The 25,524-nt window shown below is 38.3% G+C and overlaps 2 protein-coding genes across 2 annotated transcripts in view; one reads left to right on the top strand and one right to left on the bottom strand.

Annotated features, from left to right (window-relative positions):
• Positions 1 to 25,524, top strand: part of LOC105526021 (chromosome unknown open reading frame, human C14orf37) — a 318,003-nt gene that overhangs the window by 76,360 nt on the left and 216,119 nt on the right. The window lies entirely within an intron of this gene.
• ACTR10 (actin-related protein 10 homolog (S. cerevisiae)) overlaps positions 1 to 25,524 on the bottom strand; it is a 33,699-nt gene that overhangs the window by 2,867 nt on the left and 5,308 nt on the right. Inside the window, exons 2-11 of the mRNA XM_011961980.1 lie at positions 24,551 to 24,633; positions 23,443 to 23,551; positions 20,812 to 20,918; positions 18,252 to 18,320; positions 16,671 to 16,750; positions 12,026 to 12,061; positions 8,031 to 8,110; positions 7,876 to 7,949; positions 1,486 to 1,567; positions 1,205 to 1,281 (exon numbers count right to left, since the gene is read on the bottom strand). Of these exons, the coding sequence (XP_011817370.1) occupies positions 1,205 to 1,281; positions 1,486 to 1,567; positions 7,876 to 7,949; positions 8,031 to 8,110; positions 12,026 to 12,061; positions 16,671 to 16,750; positions 18,252 to 18,320; positions 20,812 to 20,918; positions 23,443 to 23,551; positions 24,551 to 24,633 (797 nt within the window). The remainder of the gene's footprint in view (positions 1 to 1,204; positions 1,282 to 1,485; positions 1,568 to 7,875; positions 7,950 to 8,030; positions 8,111 to 12,025; positions 12,062 to 16,670; positions 16,751 to 18,251; positions 18,321 to 20,811; positions 20,919 to 23,442; positions 23,552 to 24,550; positions 24,634 to 25,524) is intronic.

Here is a 25,524-nt window from a genome sequence, read left to right as displayed (position 1 = left end):
TCTTTCATGTAGCAAAGCAAGTATAACCACCATAAAAATACTGCCAAATATATACATAAACTTCAAAGATTTTAAAATATTTTAAATATTTTAAAATCTATTTTAAAATTAATTCTATTCTAATAGCATAGAATTTTACATTCTATAGGGTATACGGCAGTAATATGTGAGTGTTCTCACTGTCAGGGTAGCAATGATTAAGTAGGGCAAAGAGCATGAGAAGAAATAACTTCTCTTTTTTGGGGTAAGGGAAATATGTGGAAATTTCATTTTTCTAAGGTGTATTCAAGTGCCAGTTGTTAAGTGGGAAGATAACACTCCTAGAAAAATTATGGTTCTACATCAGTTCTCTTTAAGAGTTAGCAATGATAAGGTCCTTCAATGAATGGAGCCCTAGAGGCAAACCTATCTTCCAAGGCAATGGTATTTCATGCGAACTCCTATAATTACATAGTCATTAAAAAAAAGAGACATATCATTACCATATGTCCTGTGGAATTTAAAATTGAATACGATACAACCCTGAAGTGGAAGGAACCATAAACCACACTAGGTACTAAATAAAAATCTGGTCCTGGCTCTTAAAAGAATGCACGTCGCTGGGCACGGTGGCTCATGCCTGTAATCTAAGCCCTTTGGGAGGCTGAGACAGGTGGATCACCTGAGGTCAGGAGTTCAAGACCAGCCTGACCAAAATGGAGAAACCCCATCTCTAACCAAAAACACAAAATTAGCCAGGTATGGTGGCACATGCCTGTAATCCCAGCTACTTGGGAGGCTGAGGCAAGAGAATCACTTGAACCCAGGAGGTGGAGGTTGCAGTGAGCCAAGATCACACCATTGCACTCCAGCTTGGGCAACAAGAGCAAAACTCTGTCAAAAAAAAAAAAAGGTCAGGTACGGTGGCTCACGCCTGTAATCCCAGCACTTTGGGAGGCAGAGGTGGGTGGATCACAAGGTCAGGAGTTCGAGACCAGCCTGGCCAACATGGTGAAACCCTGTATCTACTAAAAATGCAAAAATTAGCCAGGCATAGTGGTGGGCGCCTGGAATCCCAGTTAGTTGGGAGGCTGAGGCAGGAGAATCACTTGAACCCAGGAGACAGAAGTTGCAGTGGGCCGAGATCATGCCACTACACTCCAGCCTGGGTGACAGAGCAAGACTGTCTCAAAATAAATAAATAAATAAATAAATAAATAAGCACATGTCCATGGCACTCATTATCCTGGGGTTTGGAATGCTGTAGATGCCATTTCTCAGTACCAAAGTAAAACTCATGAACTATAAAAGTTTAAAATAAAAGTTTAAAAAGTTTTAAAAAAGGACTGCATTCTGTAAAAATCAATAAAATTCAATAAGCAGATTAGTTGTTGACACATATTAAAAATAACGTGACAAGGATTGCTAGTTGCCTAAAATAACATTTAAAATTTTTCTTTAAAGGACTGTGATAATAAAGGGAATTTTTTTGACAAGATAAAATACCTGTATAAGGGAATCCAATATTAAAGTGGCAACTGATTTCTCTTCATTATCTTGTTCGAAAAAAATTTCCACAACTGAATCTCTAATGGGATTTGAAAAAGAGAGCTTTCCGTTGGTGTCACATATTATTACACAGAATATACCATGATTTCCATTTACATAGTATTTTTAAGTACCAATACTACATTAACAAAGAATAATTATTAAAATACAAGTTGTTCTCATTTGTAAATGGAGAGGATAACAATGCCTGCCTCAGGGGTTGAGGTGAAGATGCAATGAGTTAATAGTACAGGGTCTGCCTAAATTATTAGCTGTTACTATTATTATGTATACATTTACACTTATTTTGTGTCCAATTATAACTCCCCAAACTTAAGAAAAGAAATAGTATTCTATAATAGTAAGATTCAACAAGCAGATTAGCTGGTGATACAAGAGATTTATAAGCAACCACCCCCCCCATTTCTTTTTTAAAATAATACAAGGATCACCAGTTGCTTAGTAAAATATCCATTTTCCAGTTTATTCTCAAATTAAAATAACTCTATTACTTTTTGGTAGCATGCGGAAGATCTTTGTGGTGATGAAAGAGTTCTATATCTTTAAAAAAATTATATATATTATATTTAAGGTATACAACATATTTTGATATACACACACACACACACACACACACACATACACAGTGATTACTACATTCAAGCAAACTAACCTATCCATCACCTTCCATAAGCAGTAAGAGCACCCAAAATCTATTAGCAAAATTTCAGTATAGAATACAGTATTACTAACTAATGTCCTCATGCTGTACATTAGATCTCTAGGCTTATTCATCACTCATAACTACAAGTTTGTGTCCTTTGACCCTCTCCTCATTTCCTTCCCCTCTCAACTCCTAACAACCACTGTTTTACTCTCTGTTTCTAGATGTTTCACTTTTTTTTAGATTCCACATATACAAGTGAGATCAAGCAGTATTTTTCTTTCTGTCTGGCAATAGTTCTGTATCTCCATTGTTGTAGTGACTGTAGAAATCTATATATGATAAAATAACACAGAACTGACATATACTTTATGCCAATGCCAATTCACTAGTTTTGATATCATATTATAGTCATATAAGATGTTTAACCATTGGGAGAAACTGAAAGGGTATATGGGACCTCTCTGTATTATTTTTTACTACTGCCTGTTAATCTGTAGGATTTGAAAATAAAAAAAGATAAAACTCAATTTTTAAGATGGATATATTGTGCCTCCAACCCATCCCACTAGTTAAAACACTGTATTTACCAGCCTCTGGCCAGATGTAATGGCTCATGCTTATAATCCAAGCATTTCAGGAGGCAGAGGAATGGCTTGAGGCCAGGAGTTCGAGACCAGCCTGAGCAACATAGTGAGACCTCGTCTCTTAAAAAAAAACAGTCTTTCTTGCAACTAGATGTAGTTAAGTACCAGACAAGGAGATAGAGGCAGTGGTAGTATGTCGGACTTTTTTTTCCCTTTTGAGACAGAGTCTCGCTCTGTGCAATGGTGTGATCTCGCATCAGCCTCCCAGATTCAAGTGATTCTCATGTCTCAGCCTCCCAAGTAGCTGGGATTACAGGCCTGTGCCACCACGCCCAGCTAATTTTTTGTATATTTTCAGTAGAGGTGGGGTTTCGCCATGTTGGCCAGGTTGGTCTCAAACTCCTGGCCTCAAGCGACCTGCCTGCCTCAGCCTCCCGAAAGTGTTAGGATTATAGGCATGAGCCACTGTGCCCAGCCTATGTTGGACTTTTAATTAAGAGTTAAGCACTTTCTTCTTTCCCTTCTTAGGACTACTTGCTTGAAACAAAAACATGGTAGCTACAACTCCAGCAGCCATCCTGGACCTCAAGGACAAGGGCTACATCCCGGAGATGAAAGATGGAAAGATGTTTGGGTCTCTAATATGAGACGATAATATCATCCCTGGATGATCTACCTCTGAACTTCTTTTCTTTTAATTTCACATTTTTTGAGATAGGGTCTTGCCCTGTTGCCCAAGCTGGAGTGCAATGGCACAATCTCGGCTCACCGCAACCTCTGCATCCCAGGCTCAAGCAATCCAACAGCACTGGCATCCCAAGGTGCTAGGATTACAGGCGTGAGCCACTGCGCCCAGCCTTGAACTTCTTTTAAATGAGAGATAAACTTCTAACTTGTTGAAGACACTATTTTCAGGTTTGTATAACTGTGGCCAAACCAAATCCTAACCAATACAATACAAAATTAACTATGCACATACAGGTATAAACTCTATTTTTTATAAAATCGGGATATTATGCATAAGTATTTTAAAGCGTTTAAAAATTCTTCTCAAAACATAAAATCCTCTTCATGAGACTCAATCTACTAGCTAATTCTTTCCACTTCACCACTAAAGTATACTAACTGAGGCCTACAGTATGCTGAATAGGCATAGCTGGTCAGGCCCTTGCCACTATGCCTGCAGACTTCTTCCACCAGTTAAGCTGCATGCTTACAAAGATCCACTCTTCTATTTCCAAATCTTTTGTCAGCTGATTTGATATTAAAATTATATAACTTAACAACTATTTCTTAACCAATGAAATATTAAGGTAGAAAACAAGTTGTTCTTTCCATGAATGTGAAAGCTTTGGAAAGACAAGTTAGTTTTTAAAAATATTTGTAACATAGGTGAAACAACTGTAAAAGTCTAGAAGAAAATAACTAGATGGATTCTGTAAATAGTAGAGATGGGGTTTCACCATGTTGGCCAGGCTGGTGTCAAACTCCTGACTTTAAGTGATCTGCCCGCCTTGGCCTACCAAAATGCTGCAATTACAGGCATAAGCCACCATGCCCAGCCAACTAGATGGATTCTGTACCAAGACTGATTCCTAGTAACTTTAAGCTCTTACTGTACTTAGAAAAAGAACAAAAAAGCTGGAAATCATAAATTATGATTTACTGGTTATTATAATTTTAAGTCAGAACTCTATAAGTAGACTTAGCCTCAAAGAATAGGTCTTGGAAAAACATAAATACACACAAATTTTAAGTTAAAATAAAATGTTTAGTATATGATTTTTTACAATGGTCCTTTACTTTAAATAACCCTTCTTTTGCTTTACCAACCAACTACTGGTCAGTATTGTGTCTAATTAGAAGGTTTCAATGGAACTATACCTTTTGGCAGAAACAACATGTTAGGCTGGGCACGGTGGCTCACACCTGTAATCCCAGCATTTTAGGAGGCCAAGGCAGGCGGATCACCTGAGGTTGGGAGTTCGAGACCAGCTTGACTAACATGGAGAAATCTCATCTCTACTAAAAAAGTAGCTGGGTGTGGTATGCATGCCTGTAATCCCAGCTACTCGGGAGGCTGAGGCAGGAGAATTGCTTGAACCCGGGAGGCAGAGGTTGTGGTGAGCTAAGATCGCACCATTGCACTCCAGCCTGGGCAACAACAGCGAAACTCCACCTCAAAACACACACACACACACACACACAAACAAAACACAAAAAACACGTTAGTAAACATAAATAACTGAGTTTGGAATGTGAGACATACTGGCTTCCTTCGTTTGCAATGCATTTTCCTATGTTTTTGGAACCAATGATTTCATGTCGATTGAATTTCCTTTTTTTTTTCTTTAAGAAAATAGAGATGGGGAGCTGGGGGCGGTGGCTCATGCCTGTAATCCCAACACTTTGGGAGGGCAAGGCGGGAGGACTGCTTAAGTGAAGTTCGAAACCAACTGGGCAACGGAGTGAGACCCCATCTCTACATAAAAAAATTTTTTTTTTGAGACGGAGTCTCGCTCTGTCGCCCAGGCTGGAGTGCAGTGGCCAGATCCTGGGGTCTTACTCTGTTACTGAGGCTGAAGTACAGTGGTACAATCATAGATCACTGTAACCTCAAACTCCTGGGCTCAAGTGATCCTTCCACCTCAGCTTCCTAAAGAGCTAGGACTATAGGTGTGTACCACCATGCCTGGCTAATTAAAAAACATTTTTTTTTTTTTTGTAGAGACAGGGTCTCAAATTATGTTGCCCAGGCTGGTCTTGAATTTTTGGGCTCAAGATATTCTCCCACCTCCGCCTCCCAAAGTGCTGAGGTTACAAGTGTGAATTACCAGCCAGGCACGGTGGCCCACGCCTATAATCCCAGCACTTTGGGAGACGGAGGCGGGTGGATCACCTGAGGTCAGGAGTTTGAGATCAGCCCGGCCAACATGGTGAAACTCATCTCCACTAAAAATACAAAAATTAGCCGGTCATGGTGGTGGGTGCCTGTAATCCTACCTACTCAGGAAGTTGAGGCAGGAGAATCACTAGAACCCAGAAGGAGGCTGCAGTGAGCCGAGATCGTGCCATTGCACTCCAGCCTGGGCGAAAAGAGCAGAAACTCTGTCTCAAGAAAAAAAAAAAAAAAACCAAGTGTGAACTACCATGCCTGGTCTCTGTATTTCTTTAAATAGTTATCTTCTTCTTTAGACTGAGATCCAATAAACAATCAGGAGAAAATTTTAAAAAGTAATTTAATAAACACAACTTAAATAGGCGATTAAAATGATATAAAGATAGCTAGCAAAAAGTACTACATTCTTACTCTTTCGCTACCCTGTCCTACCGTCTTTAACTTCCATATATTTATGTTCATTCTTTCAATACTTCAAGCTCTACATTAATTCAAAGCCTAATAGGACGTTCAATATGTTACAGAATAATAATTTTCTGTGAATCTTCTGACCTTATATTTTACAAGGAAACTTTTACAATATAAATTTTATAAAGTTGCGTTATAAACAAATGTTATATTGTTACTAATATGATTATGTAAGTCCTTAACAACAACTTATAATGGATCATCAGACAGAATAGTCAAATCAATAAACGGCGAATTACTAAGTCCTAAAGACTGAGTATATTTGGAAAAATGCATTCTTTCTAACAAAAAGTTTTAAAGCAGGAGTCAGCAAATATGGCCTGAGAATGAAATCCAGCCACCACCTATTTTTGCAAATAAAGTTTTACTGGAACACAGTCATGCTCACTCATTTAAATATTTTCTATAGCTAATTTTGTGTTCCAACTATAGAGTTGAGTAGTTGCAACAGAGACCATATTGACCCATAAAGCTTGAGTTATTTATTTTATTTTATTTTATTTTATTTTTTGAGATGGAGTTTCGCTCTTGTTGCCCAGGCTGGAGTGCAACGGTGCAATCTTGGCTCACCACAACCTCTGCCTCCCGAGTTCAAGCAATTCTCCTGCCTCAGACTCCTGAGTAGCTGGGATTACAGGCATGTGCTACCATGGCCAGCTAATTTTGTATTTTCAGTAGAGACTAGGTTTCTTCTTGTTGGTCGGGCTGGTCTCGAACTTCCGACCTCAGGTGATCCGCCCACCTTAGCCTCCCAAAGTTCTGGGATTCCAGGCATGAGCCACTGCGCCTGGCCAAGCCTGAGCTATTTACTATCTGGTCCTTTACTGCAATATTTTGCTAACCCCTGTTTTTTTTTTGTTTTTTTTTTTTTTTTGAGACGGAGTCTCGCTCTGTCTGGCTGGAGTGCAGTGGCGCGATCTCGGCTCACTACAAGCTCCGCCTCCCGGGTTCCCACCATTCTCCTGCCTCAGCCTCCCGAGTAGCTGGGACTACAGGCGCCCGCAACCGCGCCCAGCTAATTTTTTGTATGTTTAGCGGAGACGGGGTTTCACCGTGGTCTCGATCTCCTGACCTTGTGATCCGCCCGCCTCGGCCTCCCAAAGTGCTGGGATTACAGGCTTGAGCCACCGCGCCCGGCCTAACCCCTGTTTTAAAGTGTCATACTTCCTGCCCCACTTCAAAGAATGGCTAGTTTCATGAATTGAACTAATTCTCAGTTACCTTGATAAATAGGAGATAATATATTTTTTTTAATTTTTAAAAATTTAAAAAGCTGAATAGGCAGGGCACGGTGGCTCATGCCTGTAATCCCAGCACTGTTGGAGGCCAAGGTAGGCGGATCACCTGAGGTCAGGAGTTTGAGACCAACCTGGCCAACATGGTTGAAACCCTGTCTATATTAAAAAATATAAAAATTAGCCAGGCATGGTGGCAGGCACCTGTAATTCCAGCTAGTTGGGAGGCTGAGGCAGGAGAATTGCTTGGACCCAGAAGATGGAAGTTACAGTGAGCCAAGATAGTGCCACTGCACTCCAGCCTGGACAACAGAGCAAGATCTTGTCTCAAAAGAAAAAAAAAAGCTGAATAAAATAAATCATGAATAATAAGGCTTAACAATAAACACTTAACTGTTAAAATGGCAATAGTGACATAAAGGCTCATACAAATATTTTTAAAAGCCAAAAGTTTATTTTCATTTACTACTTTGCTCATTAAAATTAAGATCTAACCTGATTGATCCAAGGACATGTAAAATCTTCTCTCCATCTAACGGATAATCAACATTTGGGGGTGGGGAGGGACGCTGAAATATAAATATCATAAACATAAGTCCACACATGTTGTAACCTTTGCAAAAAGACGCTTTTTTTTTTTTTAAACTTACCTCATTATTCCCATCAATATTAAATTTTGCTGCTTGGATTTTTAGTCCTCGCTTCAGATCACTTACAAAGCAAGTACGCACTTAAAGGAAGAAAAGGAGACCTTGTTATGGCTAGTTGATTACAACTGAACAGAGTGAACCTACACTCCAGTTAAAACAATTCTATTCAAGTGAACATGCTAATCATCTATTCCTTTGGATTTTATAAACCCTATTTCCATCTTTAGTTAGCTAACAGTAATTTGTTCATTAAAAAATCTGTTTTGGCTGGGTGCAGTGGCTCACACCTGTAATCCCAGCACTTTGGGAGGCCGAGACAGGCGGATTACCTGAGGTCAGGAATTCGAGACCAGCTTGTCCAACAGGGTGAAACCCCGTCTCTACTAAAAATACAAAAAATTAGCCAGGTGTGGTGGTGGGTGCCTGTAATCCCAGCTGCTTGGGAGGTGGAGGCAGGAGAATTGCTTGAGCCGGAGAGGCACGGTTGCAGTGAGTTGAGATCGTGCCACTGCACTCCAGCCTGGGCAACAAAAGTGAAACTCTGTCTCAAAGGAAAAAACCGAACTAGAAAAAAACAAAACAAAACAAAAAAACAACCTTTTTCACTGACTAAAGTGTCATAAGACACGTTGTACATTCATCTTGTATAAAACCTCATTTTTAAAAAATTATTTTTAAAGAAACTGTTGTTTCACATCTCTTATACAAGGAGAACCACAACAAAAATTAATTTTACCATCATAAAAATATAGTTATTCTAACTGAATAGTATATTTCTTCAAACCAGATTTTCTTTCTCCCTCTCTCTGATTCTTTTTTTTTTTTTTTTTGAGACGGAGTCTTGCTCTGTCCCCCGGGCTGGAGTGCAGTGGCCGGATCTCAGCTCACTGCAAGCTCCGCCTCCCGGGTTTACACCATTCTCCTGCCCCAGCCTCCGGAGTAGCTGGGACTACAGGCGCCTGCCACCTCGCCCGGCTAGTTTTTTGTATTTTTAGTAGAGACGGTATTTCACCATGTTAGCCAGGATGGTCTCGATCTCCTGACCTCGTGATCCGCCCGTCTCGGCCTCCCAAAGTGCTGGGATTACAGGCACCCACCACTACGCCCGGCTAAGTAGAGAGGGGTATTTCACCATGTTGGCCAGGCTGGTCTCGAACTCCTGACCTCAAGTGATCCACCTGCCTTGGCCTCCAAAAGTGCTGGGATTACAGGCATGGGCCACTGTGCCTGGCTGGTACAATGCCAATTTTTGCTCTTAGTTGCAATGTAACACTCCTTAGTTTTGGGATTTTTGTAATGATTGTTCCTCGTTAGCACACCCCAACACTACCACTTTCTTTCTACTATATCACTTTACTTTTTGTATGTCAAAAACTTTTTCTTTTAAAAATTCTATTGCAAAGTAGTTTTTATAATGAGCTGCTTAAAATTATTTCAAGGCCGGGCGCGGTGGCTCAAGCCTGTAATCCCAGCACTTTGGGAGGCCGAGACGGGTGGATCACGAGGTCAGGAGATCGAGACCATCCTGAGCTACACGGTGAAACCCCGTCTCTACTAAAAAAAATACAAAAAAGTAGCCGGGCGAGATGGCGGGCACCTGTAGTCCCAGCTACTCGGGAGGCTGAGGCAGGAGAATGGCGTAAACCCGGGAGGCGGAGCTTGCAGTGAGCTAGACTCCGTCTCCAAAAAAAAAAAAAAAAAAATTATTTCAAGGTAGTTAGGGAATACTTTTTTTAAAAAAAAAAAAAAAAAAAAAATTATTTCAAGGTAGTTAGGGAATACTTTTTTTAAAGTAGAGACAAAATTGATGTTAAATGCAAGAAATTCGACAACTTGGTTGTATTACTCGTAAAGCATGTTAGCCATATACATTATGAAAAGAATTATGCATAATATATATGATATAATGCATATTGATATATATATTATACACAATTCTTTTCATAATACACTGTGTAGTGAATTTCATTCACTAATTCAAACCACATGTGTAGAGAATCCACAATATGCTACTATGCTAGATAGTGAGCTAGGCGCTAAAGCTACTTGTATGTTTTATATTTTATTCAAGTTCTCGTGACTATCTAAGCAAAGTAAATACCTAGCCTTGAGATCTTTTTTTTGTTTTTGAGATGGAGTCAAGATTCCCTTGCCCAGGTTGGAGTGTAGTGGCACAATCTTAGCTCACTGCAATCTCTGCCTCTGGGATTCAAGTGATCCTCCCACCTCAGCCTTCCAAGTAGCTGGGACTTCAAGTGTGTACCACCATGCCTGGCTAAAAGTTTTATTTTTATTTTTTTGAGACAGAGTTTCACTCTGTCATCCACACTGGAGTCCAATGGCATGATCTTGGCTCACTGCAACCTCTGCCTCCCCATTCAAGATCACACAATACAATGAATATGTGTATGCTGCATGTTACTTTTTGTTTTTGTTTTCTTTTGAGACAGTCTTGCTCTGTCACCCAGGCTGGAATGCAGTGGTCTGAACTTGGCTTACTGCAGCCTCCGCCAGGAGATCCCAGGTTCAAGTGATCCTCCCACCTCAACCCCTCTAAATAGTTGGGACTAGAGGTCTGTACCACCACACCTGGCTAATTTTTGTATTTTTTGTAGAGACAGGGTTTCATCACATTGTCCAGGCTGGTCTTGAACTCCTGGGCTTAAGTGATTCACCTGCCTTGGCCTCCCAAAGTGCTGGGATTACAGGGGCCAGCCACTACACCCAGCCTACATATTTGTTTTTAACAGAAAGGGTTTCTACTGTACATACCTTCAGCAACACGCTTTCTTCCTTTACATTATGGACCTTCTTCCAAATCAATACTCTAGCTCTTCTTTTAATAGCTACATAACATTCCTTATAATGAAGTTACCAAACTTCATGCAATAACCCTTTTTAGATGGGATGCACACTTCGAATTTTAATAAATATGCCAGATTGCTTTCCAAAAAGGTTAGTTTGCAATCCTTACTACTACTAATAAACATTCATTTTCCTACAATCTCACTAATACCAGATGTCTTTCAAATTTTTGCCAATCTGATGTCTCCCTGACTAATGGTAGAGTTAAACATCGTTTCACAGGTTGGAGGCCATATGAAAAGAAAACACTCCACATCGTCAACAATTGTTGTATCATGGAGGATAGAAATGGAAGAGAGGAAAGGAAACCATTTTACCTGAGATATTTCTGTATTATTTGAACTACTGTAATAAGCAGTACAAATGATTGAAATTTTATAACAAATTGAAAAGAATTTAGGTAATTAAAACACATAAAAGATATTAAGTAATATAATGGAAAGCAAGATGTATTTTGTAGCCATAGCTCTAACCCTACCTACTTGTGTGACACTGAACAAATAACTTAACATTTCAGAGCCCCAACTGTATTAGATTTATCTCAGGCTCTCATTTAACTCTAAAATCCATTACTGTCTATCTATTAAGCATCCTAAATTATTAACATTAATGACATGCCAAGTATTGAAGAAGATTATATTTTAAATGTATTTTATTTCAGTGAACAAAAATACTAATTTGAACATTATCATAGAAATTCACTCTAGCAAAGTAGAAGCAATCTCACTTAGGTGAATCCAATGTACTGTGTAGTACTTTGGTCACAATTTCGGAATGTTTTAGAAAAATGTATAAGGAAAACTAGAGTAAAAAACATTATACTAATCAAACCAGTAGCTTTCTTAAGCAATTTAACTGTTCTTTCACACTGCAAAATACTAGGTTCCCTGGTAACCCTGTATACTCTATACAATTCAGAAGCTGCTTCAGTAACACATCATCACTATGCCACAGCTTCCCTAAGTGTGAAAAAAAATTGGAATTTGTACTTAGAGTATCCCATAGTCTATATATTAAATACTTTTAGGATATGATATTATGAATATATTTTCTATCTGTCTGTTTAGAAGCATATGCCCTCTAAACTAACACTTAAGGACGAAAGGGACAAAAATGAGAACTTACTTTACCTTTAATGTCCTCTAAGACACCTTCTGGAACTGAACCTAAAAAAAAATTTCATTTAGAATTATAAAACTTTAACAATAATTAAAAACAGTCTATTAAATTGCCTTCACATTTTTATTTTTCAATTTAGAAAAAATTTTAAAAATACAACTACTATAATTTTCTCAAAAAGTCTAACAGAAAAATTTAATTTTGTTTTAGGGAAGAAATACCATCACTGAAAGCCAAGACAAACCATGGAAATCGAAGCAAAAAACTGAAGTTTCAAGTTTATCTTTCCAGTGATAATAAACAGTTGTCAGTAATGTGCTAACATATTTTTTAAAAAGTACCACACACATGGCAGGCACCTGTAGTCCCAGCTACTCAGGAGGCTGAGGCAGGAGAATGGCATGAACCCAGCAGGCAGAGCTTGCAGTGAGCCGAGATCACGCCACTGCACTCCAGCCTGGGCAAAGAGCGAGACTCTTTTAAAAAAAAAAAAAATGTACCACACACAGTCTTTTAATCTTTTCCTTCAAGGTAAAGGTGACATTTTAAAAATGAGTGAGAAAGTACCTATTCATTCTTTTTTGAATTAGGTTCTAAATACTAAATGAAAGAGGCTCATTCAAAGTTCACCTAAGGATACCAAGTATATCTATCTTCATGCAATACAGGGAGCCTTTGGAAAGTGAATGTTTGGATATGTTACCATCGTTATAAAATTTTGTTGCCAAAAATCTGTCTCAGAAACAAAATTTTCTCACCTAAAGTCTTCGAAACTAAGAATTTTTAACCTTGGGGCCAGGCACGGTGGCTTACACCTGTAATCCCAGCACTTTGGGAGGCCAAGGTGGGTGGATCACCTGAGGTCGGGAGTTCAAGACCAGCCTGACCAACATGCAGAAACCTCATCTCTACAAAAAAATACAAAAGGCTGGGTGTGGTGGTGCTTGCCTGTAATCCCAGCTACTCAGGAGGATGAGGCAGGAGAATTGCTTGAACTCAGGAGGAGTGTGGGGTAAGCTGAGATCGTGCCATTGCACTCCAGCCTGGGCAAAAAGAGCCAAACTTCGACTCAAAAAAAAAAAGAATTTTTAACCCACTGTAAAAAAACATGTAAAAATATTTTCATTGATTTATAAGAATTATTGATATCAGAGAAGATAGACATCTACAGCTGAAAATAAATCATTTAATAAGCATAATTATAGCCTTCTTCCACCTGGATCTACATTTGTTGTCAGCTATAACTTTCAGTTCTGAGAGCCATTAAAATTAAGTATTAAAATCAGGTAAACTTAGAAACCACACCATTAAAATGTTAAGCCATAATTCAAAAAAAAAAAAGCACATTTAATGTTTAGTTATATGGCAAAAGATTTTTACCTTTAGTAAGTATAACTTTAGAATTATTTGTTATATTACCTTTATTATCTCATCCTTTCCAAAGGCTTACTTTTGTGTTTCATAATATAGTAACAATAGTACATACATAGTTTATAAACAAACAGACACTATGTTATAATATGTTCAAAGTTTTATTTTACCTGTGGGGCCAGTACTTGATAAAAAATTTTTGAAGATTTCCTATCTTTAAGTGTTAACATTTATTAAGAGGATAAAGATATGCCATAAGATTTAATCCTGGTTATAAATAGATGAGAGAAATGTAACTTGACTGTAAGAACCTGCAATTTAAAAATAAGTGCTAAAACCTACAGCATTCCACAACTTCAATGCTCTCTCTTGGAACATTTATATAAATTTTAACATGTGTCAAAGAAATCTGGTAATATGAGAAACTATTTTCTTTAGGCAAAGGTAAGGCAGGCCTGGAAATAAAGAGTTTAATTTAGCTAAGAGTAGATGCTGCTTTGGGAAGGAGCTCCTTAATCATAAGGAGCAAATAATCATAAGGGGCAAATAATCATAATTATTTAAATTTTGCAAGTAAAGAATAGAAACAAGAGGCATTCCCTGGCTCTAGCTCTAAAAAATCACTTACATTTCAGTTAGGAAAATAAGAAGCGTAACATGTTGGTATATAGTTTAAACTGTACGTTTCCAATCAGTGTACTTAGTTTAGCCTTTTTGAGTTACTATGATATATTCAATTTTAAACTAAGTTCTAAACAGTAAATGAAAGAGGCTCATTCAAAATTCACTTAAGGATACTCAAGCATATCTCAGACTTACATGTAACCTTTGCTAAGAACCTGGAAAAGAGACATTTTAAATTCGTCTGCATTTTCTTTTTTTTTGAGATGGAGTCTCCCTCTGTCACCCAGGCTGGAGTGCAATGGCTCGATCTCGGCTCACTGCAACCTCCACCTCCCTGGTTTAAGTGATTCTCCTGCCTCAGCCTCCCGAGTAACTGGGATTACAGGCACATGCCACCATGCCAATTTTTTTTTTTTTTTGTATTTTTAGTAGAGATGGGATTTCACAATATTGGTCAAGCTGGTCTTGAAATCCTAACCTCATGATCCTACCATCTCAGCATCCCAAAGTGCTGGGATTACAGGCATGAGCCACTGTGCCTGGCCTGAATTTTTTTTTTTTTTTTGCATTTCTGATCCTACTAAGTGGGTGCTTTGGCAAATATTTTTATGATTTGATTCCACAATTTTGTAGGACTGCATGGCTATCACAGACTCAGATTGTGAGGAGTATTAAAGGGAAAGGTTAGAATCAGTACAAGGTGGACTAGAAAAAGAATATCCAAGAATGTATCACTTAAAATTTTATGGAAATATTACTGGGTTTAAAGACCTTTACAAAGAACATCTTGGGATGCTATACTGAATTTATTATCTTTGAAGACCTTTTATAAATTACCTGTCACCAAAATATACTAAGACATCACAAAGTTATCTGGAATTTGAAAGCTATAATTGGATCTACAGAATGAAAAATGCTATTAACTTAACTATCAATAAGGAACAACAGGAAAACATAGGTATGCCTAAGTGTCCCGAAAATCTGGCTTTCCAACATAAATTCAATGCCCCAGCACTATACTAGGTGCTGCAGATTGAAAAATAAATAAGACAGGGATCCTCAAAGTCTCCTGGGGGAAACAAGCAAGTTAACAGGCAAATGAGAATGTGGCATATGTGCTATAATAAATTACTGCCGAGGGCTTAACAGAGAGGAGCAATTTATTCTGCTTAGGGAAGATGAGGAAAGTTTCACCATTAAGGTGACATTCCAGCTGAGTCATGCAGAGGGATCAAAAACCCAACTAGGCAAAGAAAAACATCCCAGGGAAAGAAAAAGAATAAATGAAAGCACAGGGTTGTGCTAGGACTCACGGTGCCTCGACAACTGTAAGAAATTTACTGAAGATTTAATAAGGAACAAAGGATAAAGTTTAGTGATCTAAGGATAAGAGGTAGAACAAACTCAGATTTTGAAGAAACATTTATATCCAATAGATAATTTGGATTTTAACTTGTAGGAGCTTACAAAAATTCTCAAGCAAAACAGCAATGTAGTTATATTTATTTTGTGAAAAATTGGCAGGGCATGGTGGTTCAGGCCGTAATCCCAGCACTTTGGGAGGCGGGGGCTGGTGGATTGAGCTCAGGAGTTCGAGACCAGCCTGAACGACATGGCGAAACCCCATCTCTACAAAATATACCCCCCAAAAATCAGCTGGGAGTGGTGGCTCGCGCCTGTAGTCCCAGCTACTCAGGAGGCTGAGATTGAAGAATGGCTTGAGCCCAGGAGGTGGAGACTGCAGTGAGCCAAGATCACACCACTGCCCTCCAGTCTGGGCAACAGAGTGAGATCCTGTCTCAAAAGCATAAAAATATTTTGTGGAAAGTTATTCCTGGCAACAGTGTGAAACAGACTGAATCCATCCAGAGAGTAGGCTTCTGTTAATAATCTAAGCAAGAAATGAGGGCCTAGATTAAAACAATGTCTTTGCTCTCAGGTGTTCAATGGTGTGGAAGGTCAAAAAAAAAAAAAAAAAAATGAGATCTGAGATTTCTGAAGAAGAAATGAAAGGCTATGATAACTCAAAGTTTTGTAAAATGGGAGACAAGGAAGATGTTATTATCTTTATCTAATAATTGAAATGAATTTGAGGAAAGACATAATGTGTTCACTTTTGGAAATCTTAAGTTTGAAGTGCCTAGAGACATGCAGTCTCTAATAATCAGTTGGAAATATGAGTATCAAGTTCAGAAGAAGGATCAGGCCCAGTGACACATTCGAGAATCAACAGCATGCAGATGTAGAAGTTGTGGGAGTAGGTAAGATCACATTGAAAAAGCCAGTAGAGAAAAAGAAGGAACAAACACTAGATCCCTAGTGGAATACCAGTAGAGAAAGCAAGAGCAGAGGAAGCCAGAGGAATATTTGGGGAAGTAATAGACAACTACTAAAAAAAAGAATCCTGAAAGCCAAGGAGAAGAAAGCATTCAAGTGTACATGATGATCCACAGTGTCAAAAGTTCTGGACAGGATGACTAAAATCAAACTATTGAATTTGGTGATTAAAAGTTCAATGGTGAGCTTATAGTTGAAGCAGTGCCATCAGAGTGGCATGGGGAGAAAAGAGCATAATCATGCAATGGAACAAAGATTAAAATATAAGTTGAAGAAATAAAAATAGAGTGTAAATCACTCCTAAACCAATTAAAATGAATTTACCCATCACTGAGGGAAGGCTCTGTTCTTTAGCGGCACTTGTGTCAACAGTACATTGTTCCAACAGTTGAGTTTCCAACTCTCTGAAATTTAAAAAAAAAAGTTACTGAAATTAAAATCTTGAAACTGATATTCTTATTTCATACTTTTAACTACATAATAAATTATTATGCTTTTTTTTTTTTTTTGAGACAGAGTCTTACTCTGTCACCCAGGCTGGAGTTAAGTGGCGCAATCCTGGTTCACTGCAACCTCCACCTCCTGGGTTCGAGTGATTCTCCTGCCTCAGCCTCCCGAGTAGCTGGGATTACAGGTGCCCGCCACCATGCCCAGCTAATTTTTGTATTTTTAGTAGAGATAGGGTTTTGCCATGTTGGCCAGGCTGGTCTCGAACTCCTGACCTCAGGTGGTCCACCTGCCTTGGCTTCCAGAGTGCTGGGATAATACAGGCGTGAGCCACCACACCCAGCCCAATTATTATGATTTAAATAAAAATGATCTTCTTGTCAGGCATGGTGGCTCACGCCTGTAATCCCAGCACTCTGGGAGGCTGAGGCGGGTGGATCACTTGAGGTCAGGAGTTTGAGAACAGCCTGGCCAACATGGTGAAACCCTATTGCTACTAAAAATACAAAAATTAGCCAGGCGTGGTGGCACGCGCCTGTAGTCCCAGCTACTTGGGAGGCTGAGGCAGGAGAATCGCTTGAACCCAGGCAGTGGAGGTTGCAGTGAGCTGAGATCACGCCTCTGCACTCCAGCCTGGGTGACACAGCGAGACTCCATCTCAATAATAGTAATAATAATAAAGGTCTTCCCCAAGACATAAGTTTACCTATGTAATAAACCTGCACATGTACCTCTAAACTTAATAAAAGTTAAAAAATAAAATAAAAAATAAAAAATATACACAATGGAGTGCTCTTCAGCTATAAAAAAGAATGAGATCCAGTCATCTGCAACAACACTGATGGAACTATAGATCATTATGTTAAGCAAAATAAGCCACGCACAGAAAGACCAATATTGTATGTTCTCACTCTTTTGTGGGATGTAAACAGCAAAACAATGGAACTCATGGACATAGAGAGTAGAAAGATGGCTACCAGAGGCCAGGGAGGATAGTGGAGGGATAAATGGGAGGTGAGGTTAATTAATGGGTACAAAAAAATAGAAACAGTAAGACCTACTATTTGATAGCACGACAGGGTGACTATAGACAATAACTTAATTGTACATTTTAAAATCATGTAAAGAGTGTAATTAGATTGTAACTCAAAGGATAAATGCTTGACGGGATAGATACCCCATTCTCCATGATATGCTTATTTCCCATTGCATGCCTATATCAAAACATCCCATGTACCTCATAAATATATACACCTATGTACCCACAAAATTCAAAATTCAAAATTAAAAAAACTGGTTTATTCTTAAAAAATCAATATACCGGAAACAAATAGAGGGTGGAATAAATAAAATTCACTGTCTATTTATCACAAGCCCTCTATTGATCACTGATCAACAGATTAGCAACTGTTTTTGTGACACAGGTGAAATGAATATGTTAAATTCCAAGAAACTTACTTGTGAAGAGCTTTTCCTCCTAGGGGTAGTGCTCCCCAACAATTTAGAACTGGGATTCCTTCATATATCTATAGAGTAGTCAAGGATACTACTATTTTAGGAGACAAAATGTGGTTTCCTTGATATTTTCCTCACCTTCTGCAGTATTGTTCTAAATATGCTTTAGTGACAAATTTTTATTTCTTATTTTTAACATAGTTACGGAAAAATCAAAGAGTAAGTTTTTTTTCATATTCTTCATCAAAGAAAACAGAATAAAAAGACGCATACACACATGACCACGCACAATTCATTAGATACAGCTGGGGCAGCTGATAAAAGTAGCCACTAGGCCTGTGTAGCTACTTAATACGTGAAATATGGCTAGTCTGAATTGAGATGTGCTCTAAGACTAAACTACATACCAAATTTAGAAGGTTTTAATACCAAAAAACCCCACTAAAATACATCATTATAATTTTTGTATTGATGGAATATTTGAGTATTTTGAATATATTGGGTTAAATAAAATATACTACTAATTTCATCTTTTCTAGTGCCTTTTAAAATGTGGCTCTTAGAAAATTCTATTTACTTTTTTTTGAGACAGGGTCTTACTCTGTAGCCCAGGCTGGAGTACAGTGGTGCGATCTCAGCTCAGTACAACCTCCACCTCCCAGGTTCAAGTGATTCTTGTGCCTTAGTCTCCCGAGTAGTTGGGATTACAGGCATGTGCCACCACAGCCGGCTAATTTTTGTATTTTTTGTAGAGATGGGGTTTTGACCAGTTGGTCAGGCTGGTCTCAAACTCTTGGCCTCAGGTGATCTGCCCACCTCAGCCTCCCAAGGTGCTAGTATTACATGTGTGACCCATGGCGCCCAGCCTAGAACACTCTAAATTACATACATGGCCCACATTATATTTCTACAGGACAGAGTTGATGGAAGTAAACAATATTTACTGTGTGTTTGCTAAGTATATTGGTAAGAACATCAGCTTTGGAAATAGACATGGGTTTATATCCTGGCTACATGTTCATAAGAAGAGGAGTCAACTACCCATCCCAACTCTCAATATTCTCATTTATGTAATGAGAATACTACTACTCATGTTGCACGGTTAAGAATTAAACACAAAGTACTTTACACTAAAAAACACTACTGCTTGATTAAATTCCTTAAAAGTTAATGAGTCTTAATTTCCTTCCATGAATATTTTTTCTAATAAATATACATGTAGATCTCAAAATTGCAAGAGTCTTACATTCATGCACGTCAACATCCTTTTCAATAAAGCAATGTCCACTAGGACAATTCTTTTTTTTTTTTTTTTTTTTGAGGCGGAGTCTTGCTCTGTCGCCCGGACTGGAGTGCAGTGGCCGGATCTCAACTCACTGCAAGCTCCGCCTCCCGGGTTTACGCCATTCTCCTGCCTCAGCCTCTGGAGTAGCTGGGATTACAGGCATGTGCCACCACAGCCGGCTAATTTTTGTATTTTTTGTAGAGATGGGGTTTTGACCAGTTGGTCAGGCTGGTCTCAAACTCTTGGCCTCAGGTGATCTGCCCACCTCAGCCTCCCAAGGTGCTAGTATTACATGTGTGACCCATGGCGCCCAGCCTAGAACACTCTAAATTACATACATGGCCCACATTATATTTCTACAGGACAGAGTTGATGGAAGTAAACAATATTTACTGTGTGTTTGCTAAGTATATTGGTAAGAACATCAGCTTTGGAAATAGACATGGGTTTATATCCTGGCTACATGTTCATAAGAAGAGGAGTCAACTACCCATCCCAACTCTCAATATTCTCATTTATGTAATGAGAATACTACTACTCATGTTGCACGGTTAAGAATTAAACACAAAGTACTTTACACTAAAAAACACTACTGCTTGATTAAATTCCTTAAAAGTTAATGAGTCTTAATTTCCTTCCATGAATATTTTTTCTAATAAATATACACGTAGATCTCAAAATTGCAAGAGTCTTACATTCATGCACGTCAACATCCTTTTCAATAAAGCAATGTCCACTAGGACAATTCTTTTTTTTTTTTTTTTTTTTTGAGGCGGAGTCTTGCTCTGTCGCCCGGACTGGAGTGCAGTGGCCGGATCTCAACTCACTGCAAGCTCCGCCTCCCGGGTTCATGTCATTCTCCTGCCTCAGCCTCCGGAGTAGCTGGGACTACAGGCGCCAGTGAGCTCTTCAGCTATTGAAATCTTTCTGGATTGAATGTTCTCATTTCAGTTTCTCCAATTACCCTTTGTATGATTTTTTTCTTAAAACTTGACTATCCTAGTCAACTTGACACATCCTGATTTTTCTTTTAAAAACTGAACGTAATATTCATGAGGTATACTCCTGGAGTATATCCTGGGACCAAATGATAGTAACTTCTACAAAAAGTAAATTTAAGTCTTACAATCCTGTGAACTTTTTCCACATTGAAATTCATATTTGTACACAGTAACCCAAAATAGTTCAGTACAATACAAATCATTTGTAATTAGCCTAATTATTTTAGTTAAAGTAGAGTAAAAACTCCAAAGTTGGCTGGATGACAAAAAAGATATGGGTAACACCAGGCTTTCCCTATATCCACAATCTAGGACCATGGCAGAATTAATTCCAAGCGTCAGAAGAGCCATTAGATGACTTGGAGCAAGCAAGACAGATGGAACCTAGAAAATAACGAAATCAAAACAACAAAATCAGAATGAGTGTCATTATTTGAAGGTATCTGCCTTATATTCAAATATATTTGAAAAAATTCATAGGAACATTATATTAACTTATATGGTGATACCTACTCCACCATCTTATGAGAGTAATTAAGAACTAGTTTGTTGATTTATATAAATTCACTCAATAACCAAAATACACTGTAATAAAAACAGCTCAACTGTTTCATTCCAAAATGACAATTAAGAGGCATTTTTCTTTATTCTTGTCCTCTTTTGGAAGGGAAAATTGAACGGGATAAAAGAAGACGTCTAGAGGTTGGGCACAGAGGCTCATGCCTGTAATTTCAGCACTTTGGGAGGCTGAGGCGGGTGGATCACCTAAGGTCAGGAGTTCGAAACCAGCCTGACCAATATGGTGAAATCTAGTCTGTACTAAAAATACAAAAATGAGCTGGGTGTCATGGCATCTGCCTGTAATCTCAGCTACTAGGGAGACTGAGGCAGGAGAATTGCTTGAACCCAGGAGGCGGAGGTTGCAGTGAGCCGAGATCATACCATTGCACTTCAGCCTGGGCAATAAAGCAAGACTCTGTCTCAAAAAAAAAAAAAAAAGAGAGAGAGAGAGAAAAGTTCTAGAAACATAAATTTAGAGGAAGATGCTAAATTAAAAAAATAGAGAGATGCCCTTACCATTAAGATGAAAATAGAGAAAAAAAATTCTTTATTATCTTTATTTGCAAAGTTTGTAATATAAACTACATATTTTTACTTTTTCTTTTTTATTTAAATTTTTATTTTTTTCTTAGAGACAAAGTCTTGCTCCATTGCCCAGGCTGGAGTGCAGTGGTGCAATCATAGCTCACTGCAGCCTCGAACTCCTAGGCTCAAGCAATCCTCCCACCTCAGTCTCCTGAGTAGCTGGGACTATAGATGCATGCCACCACATCTGGCTAATTGAACTATAATTGGCAGTTAAAGTTAAACCAAAGAACAAAATATACAAATAGTTGGCTCTGTGCGACATTTTTTTCGGTAAGAATTTGCCAGATCTGGTTGCATCCCAAATACTAGATATTCAATCAAAATATGAGAGTCCATCATAATTGAATGGCAGACAAAATAATGGCTATATTTCCCTTATCTAAATAGATAAAGCAGGTATTCCAGTCATACAGAAGATAAGGATATTAACACAAACTCTAAGTATAAATACAGAGAATATTCCACTTTATTCAGATAACAGCTGACACAACTTCTTGTTTTGCTTTATGTTCTCCCTGCTGCAAATGAAATTCCTGGACTCATGACATCAGTAAGTACTGGAGGCTATGCAACCTGATTCCCTGTACCTGCTTTACAAAACTACAACTTAGAAATATTAAGTGCCGGGCCGGGCGCGGTGGCTCAAGCCTGTAATCCCAGCACTTTGGGAGGCCGAGACGGGCGGATCACAAGGTCAGGAGATCGAGACCATCCTGGCTAACACTGTGAAACCCCGTCTCTACTAAAAAACACAAAAAACTAGCCAGGCGAGGTGGCGGGCGCCTGTAGTCCCAGCTACTCGGGAGGCTGAGGCAGGAGAATGGTGTAAACCCGGGAGGCGGAGGTTGCAGTGAGCTGAGATCTGGCCACTGCACTCTAGCCCGGGTGACAGAGCAAGACTCCGTCTCAAAAAAAAAAAAAAAAAAAGAAATATTAAGTGCCTTTACCTCATAAAGACATTGTGATTTTTGGTATTAGGTATGTTTTGAATTCAGTAGAATGTAAGAAAATACATTTATATGTGCTAAATTTCTTATATACTTAACACATATAATCTTTCATTTTCCCTTGCTGATAAAACCTAAATTTCAAGGCAGAGATTTAAAAAAATTTGAATAATTAAGATTCTGGTCTATGAAATACACTAATCTTAAAACATATTCTTGGTCATAAAATAATCCTGACTTCTATAAAATCAAAGCTACAGGTAATACTACTTATATCATGAGGTAAGTCTCATCCCTGGCATTACTGACTTACTCTAAAGGAGACACTGAATATTCCATTTCAAAGGAATTTGAAGCCTAAAATGACAAAATTCAGAACAGTATAACTCAACAATGGAAGCCAGAAAGATCTGGAAGAAATATATCACAAAGTCCACAGCACAGAATATACCTTTTAATTCTGAAAAAAAGTCCCCAAATAGAAAAACCTATATTAAAATAAATAACAAACAGTAATAAAAAGAAATCTCCAATTATGTAAGTGTTGGATGAAATGCTAAAGCATGAAATAACCATACAAAAGAAGAAAATAAATGGCCAATTTGAAGACTCTTCTGTCATCCGGTTCCCCAACTACACTGTGTGCCATATAAAATAAAATAGACAAAATATGAAGGCTTTTATTAGTTTAAGTTTTGAGTACCTACCAACAAAAAAAAAGGGAAGAAAGATTCCCTAAAAACTAGTAAGACTTTTACTGCTTCTCTTTTTATTTCAAAAGCAATTTACTTATTTGATATAAAGACAGGTACCTCAAAATATTTGAAAAGAACACGAGTGAGTGTCTCTCTGAAGTGAGAAGGGCATAATACCGACTCGATAATCACAACTCGGCGGTCTCTGGGATTCACCAATAGATGCCTGAAAAGTGACAGTTTTGGCTTTAAAATTAAGTAAAAGTTTTTATTCATTTTGGTAAGTCATACAATTTGTTAAGAATAGTGAAACTGTACTACCTTAAGATACTTTATCACAAAAAGACATCTTCATTTTATTACCCCAGAAAGATAACATTTCTGACCTCTTACTACATACCATGCAATGTACTAGGAACTTCATTAACTTATTTATCTCAGAAACCTAAAATTATAGCCTACTATGATTACCAACTTGAGCCATTACATAATTTTTTTTTTTTTTTGAGACAGGATCTGGGTCTGTTGCCCAAGTTGGAGTGAAGAGGTACAATGTCACCTCACTGCAACTTCGGCCTCCTGGGTTCAAGCCATCCCCCTGATCTCAGTCTCCCAAGTAGCTGGTACTACAGATGTGAGCCACAGCACCTGGTGATATTTTCTTTTTTTTAGGTTACAGTAGTATATGCTCACAAAGCTCCAAATATTATGACATGTAAAACCTGCATAATACAAGAACCTTATATTCCTACTACCCAGAACTACCACTGATAGAAGTTTGTATATTTTTTTCATTCTTATGAATGTATGGGGGTATGTTTTAACAGAAATATTCATTCTATAGATGTGGTTCTTTAACTTGCTTATTTCACTTATCAATATATCCGACACACCACACACAGGAAGTAGTACCTTCCTGTTCTACCACATACAGATGCAGAACTCTTTTTTAAGAGCTGCATGGTATTTCACTGTATGAATGTAGAATAATTTAATTATCAGTTCACTTCATTAATGAACATTTCATTTTTAATATTTCCTTAAGTCTGCCAGTTTTCTAGTCTTCAAATATGTTTTTGAAAAGTTTGAAAATAAGCATGTAAAAATGGCAATAGAAGTCAATTTTTTTGGGGGGGTGTGCCTCAGATGTAATACAACCAATTATCACTATGGCATTAGGAAAATCTATCTAATCATAAAAGTTAGAAAACAAAATGTCTCTTACCTGAAATATAGTATGTGGATGAAATCCTTTAGGTAGGAATATAATTCTTCTGTATTGATATTATACTGAACAACTCTGACAGGCTGTAAAAAATTAAAATGATTTATTAATTTATATTAATAAAATATCAAATTAAGATTAAAATGTAATTATTTACAAATGCGTTTTCTGGGAATAAATTAAAAGCAATTTGTATTGAGAATATAAAAATTAAATACGCAATAATCTCTTAAATTAGGAATCCTTAAGAACTGGAATGTCTAAGATGGCAGAATGTTTTAGTCTGTGGTAATGGAAGTGTGTGTTCATAGGAAGTAAAGAGCTTTGCTCACATGTATTTTTCCTCCATCTGAGTTATTATTTTGGCTTGACTGATAAAAATCAGCATTGAGGCCAGGTGTGGTGGCTCATGCTTGTAACCCCAGCACTTCGGGGAGCTGAGGTGGGTGAATCACTCGAGGTCAGGAGTTCGAGACCAGGTTGGCCAACATGGTAAAACACTGTCTCTACTTAAAATAAAAAAATTAGCCAGGCATGGTAGCACGTGCCTATAGTCCCAGCTAGTCTGGAGACTGAGGCAGGAGAATCACTTGAAAACCCTGGAGGAGGCTGCCGTGAGCTGAGATGGCTCCACTGCACTCTAGCCTGGGCAACAGAACCAGATTCCGTCTCAAAAAATAAACAAACAAAATTCCCAGCACTTTGGAAGGCCGAGGAGGGTGGATCACCTGAAGCTAGGAGTTCAAGACCAGCCTGGCCAACATGGTGAAACCCTGTCTCTACTAAAAATACAAAATTTAGCCAGGCATGGTGGCATGCACCTGTAGTCCCAGGTACTCCAGAGGCTGACATGGGAGAATCGCTTGAACCCAGGAGGTGGAGGTTGCAGGGAGGCAGAGGTTGCAGTGAGCCAAAATTGTGCCACTGCACTCAAGCCTGGGTGACAGAGTGAGACCCTGTCTAAAAAAAAAAAA

Source organism: Colobus angolensis, unplaced genomic scaffold (assembly GCF_000951035.1).
Source record: "Colobus angolensis palliatus isolate OR3802 unplaced genomic scaffold, Cang.pa_1.0 Scaffold57, whole genome shotgun sequence".
NCBI lineage: Eukaryota > Metazoa > Chordata > Mammalia > Primates > Cercopithecidae > Colobus > Colobus angolensis.
This window is presented reverse-complemented; position numbering and strand designations above follow the sequence as displayed.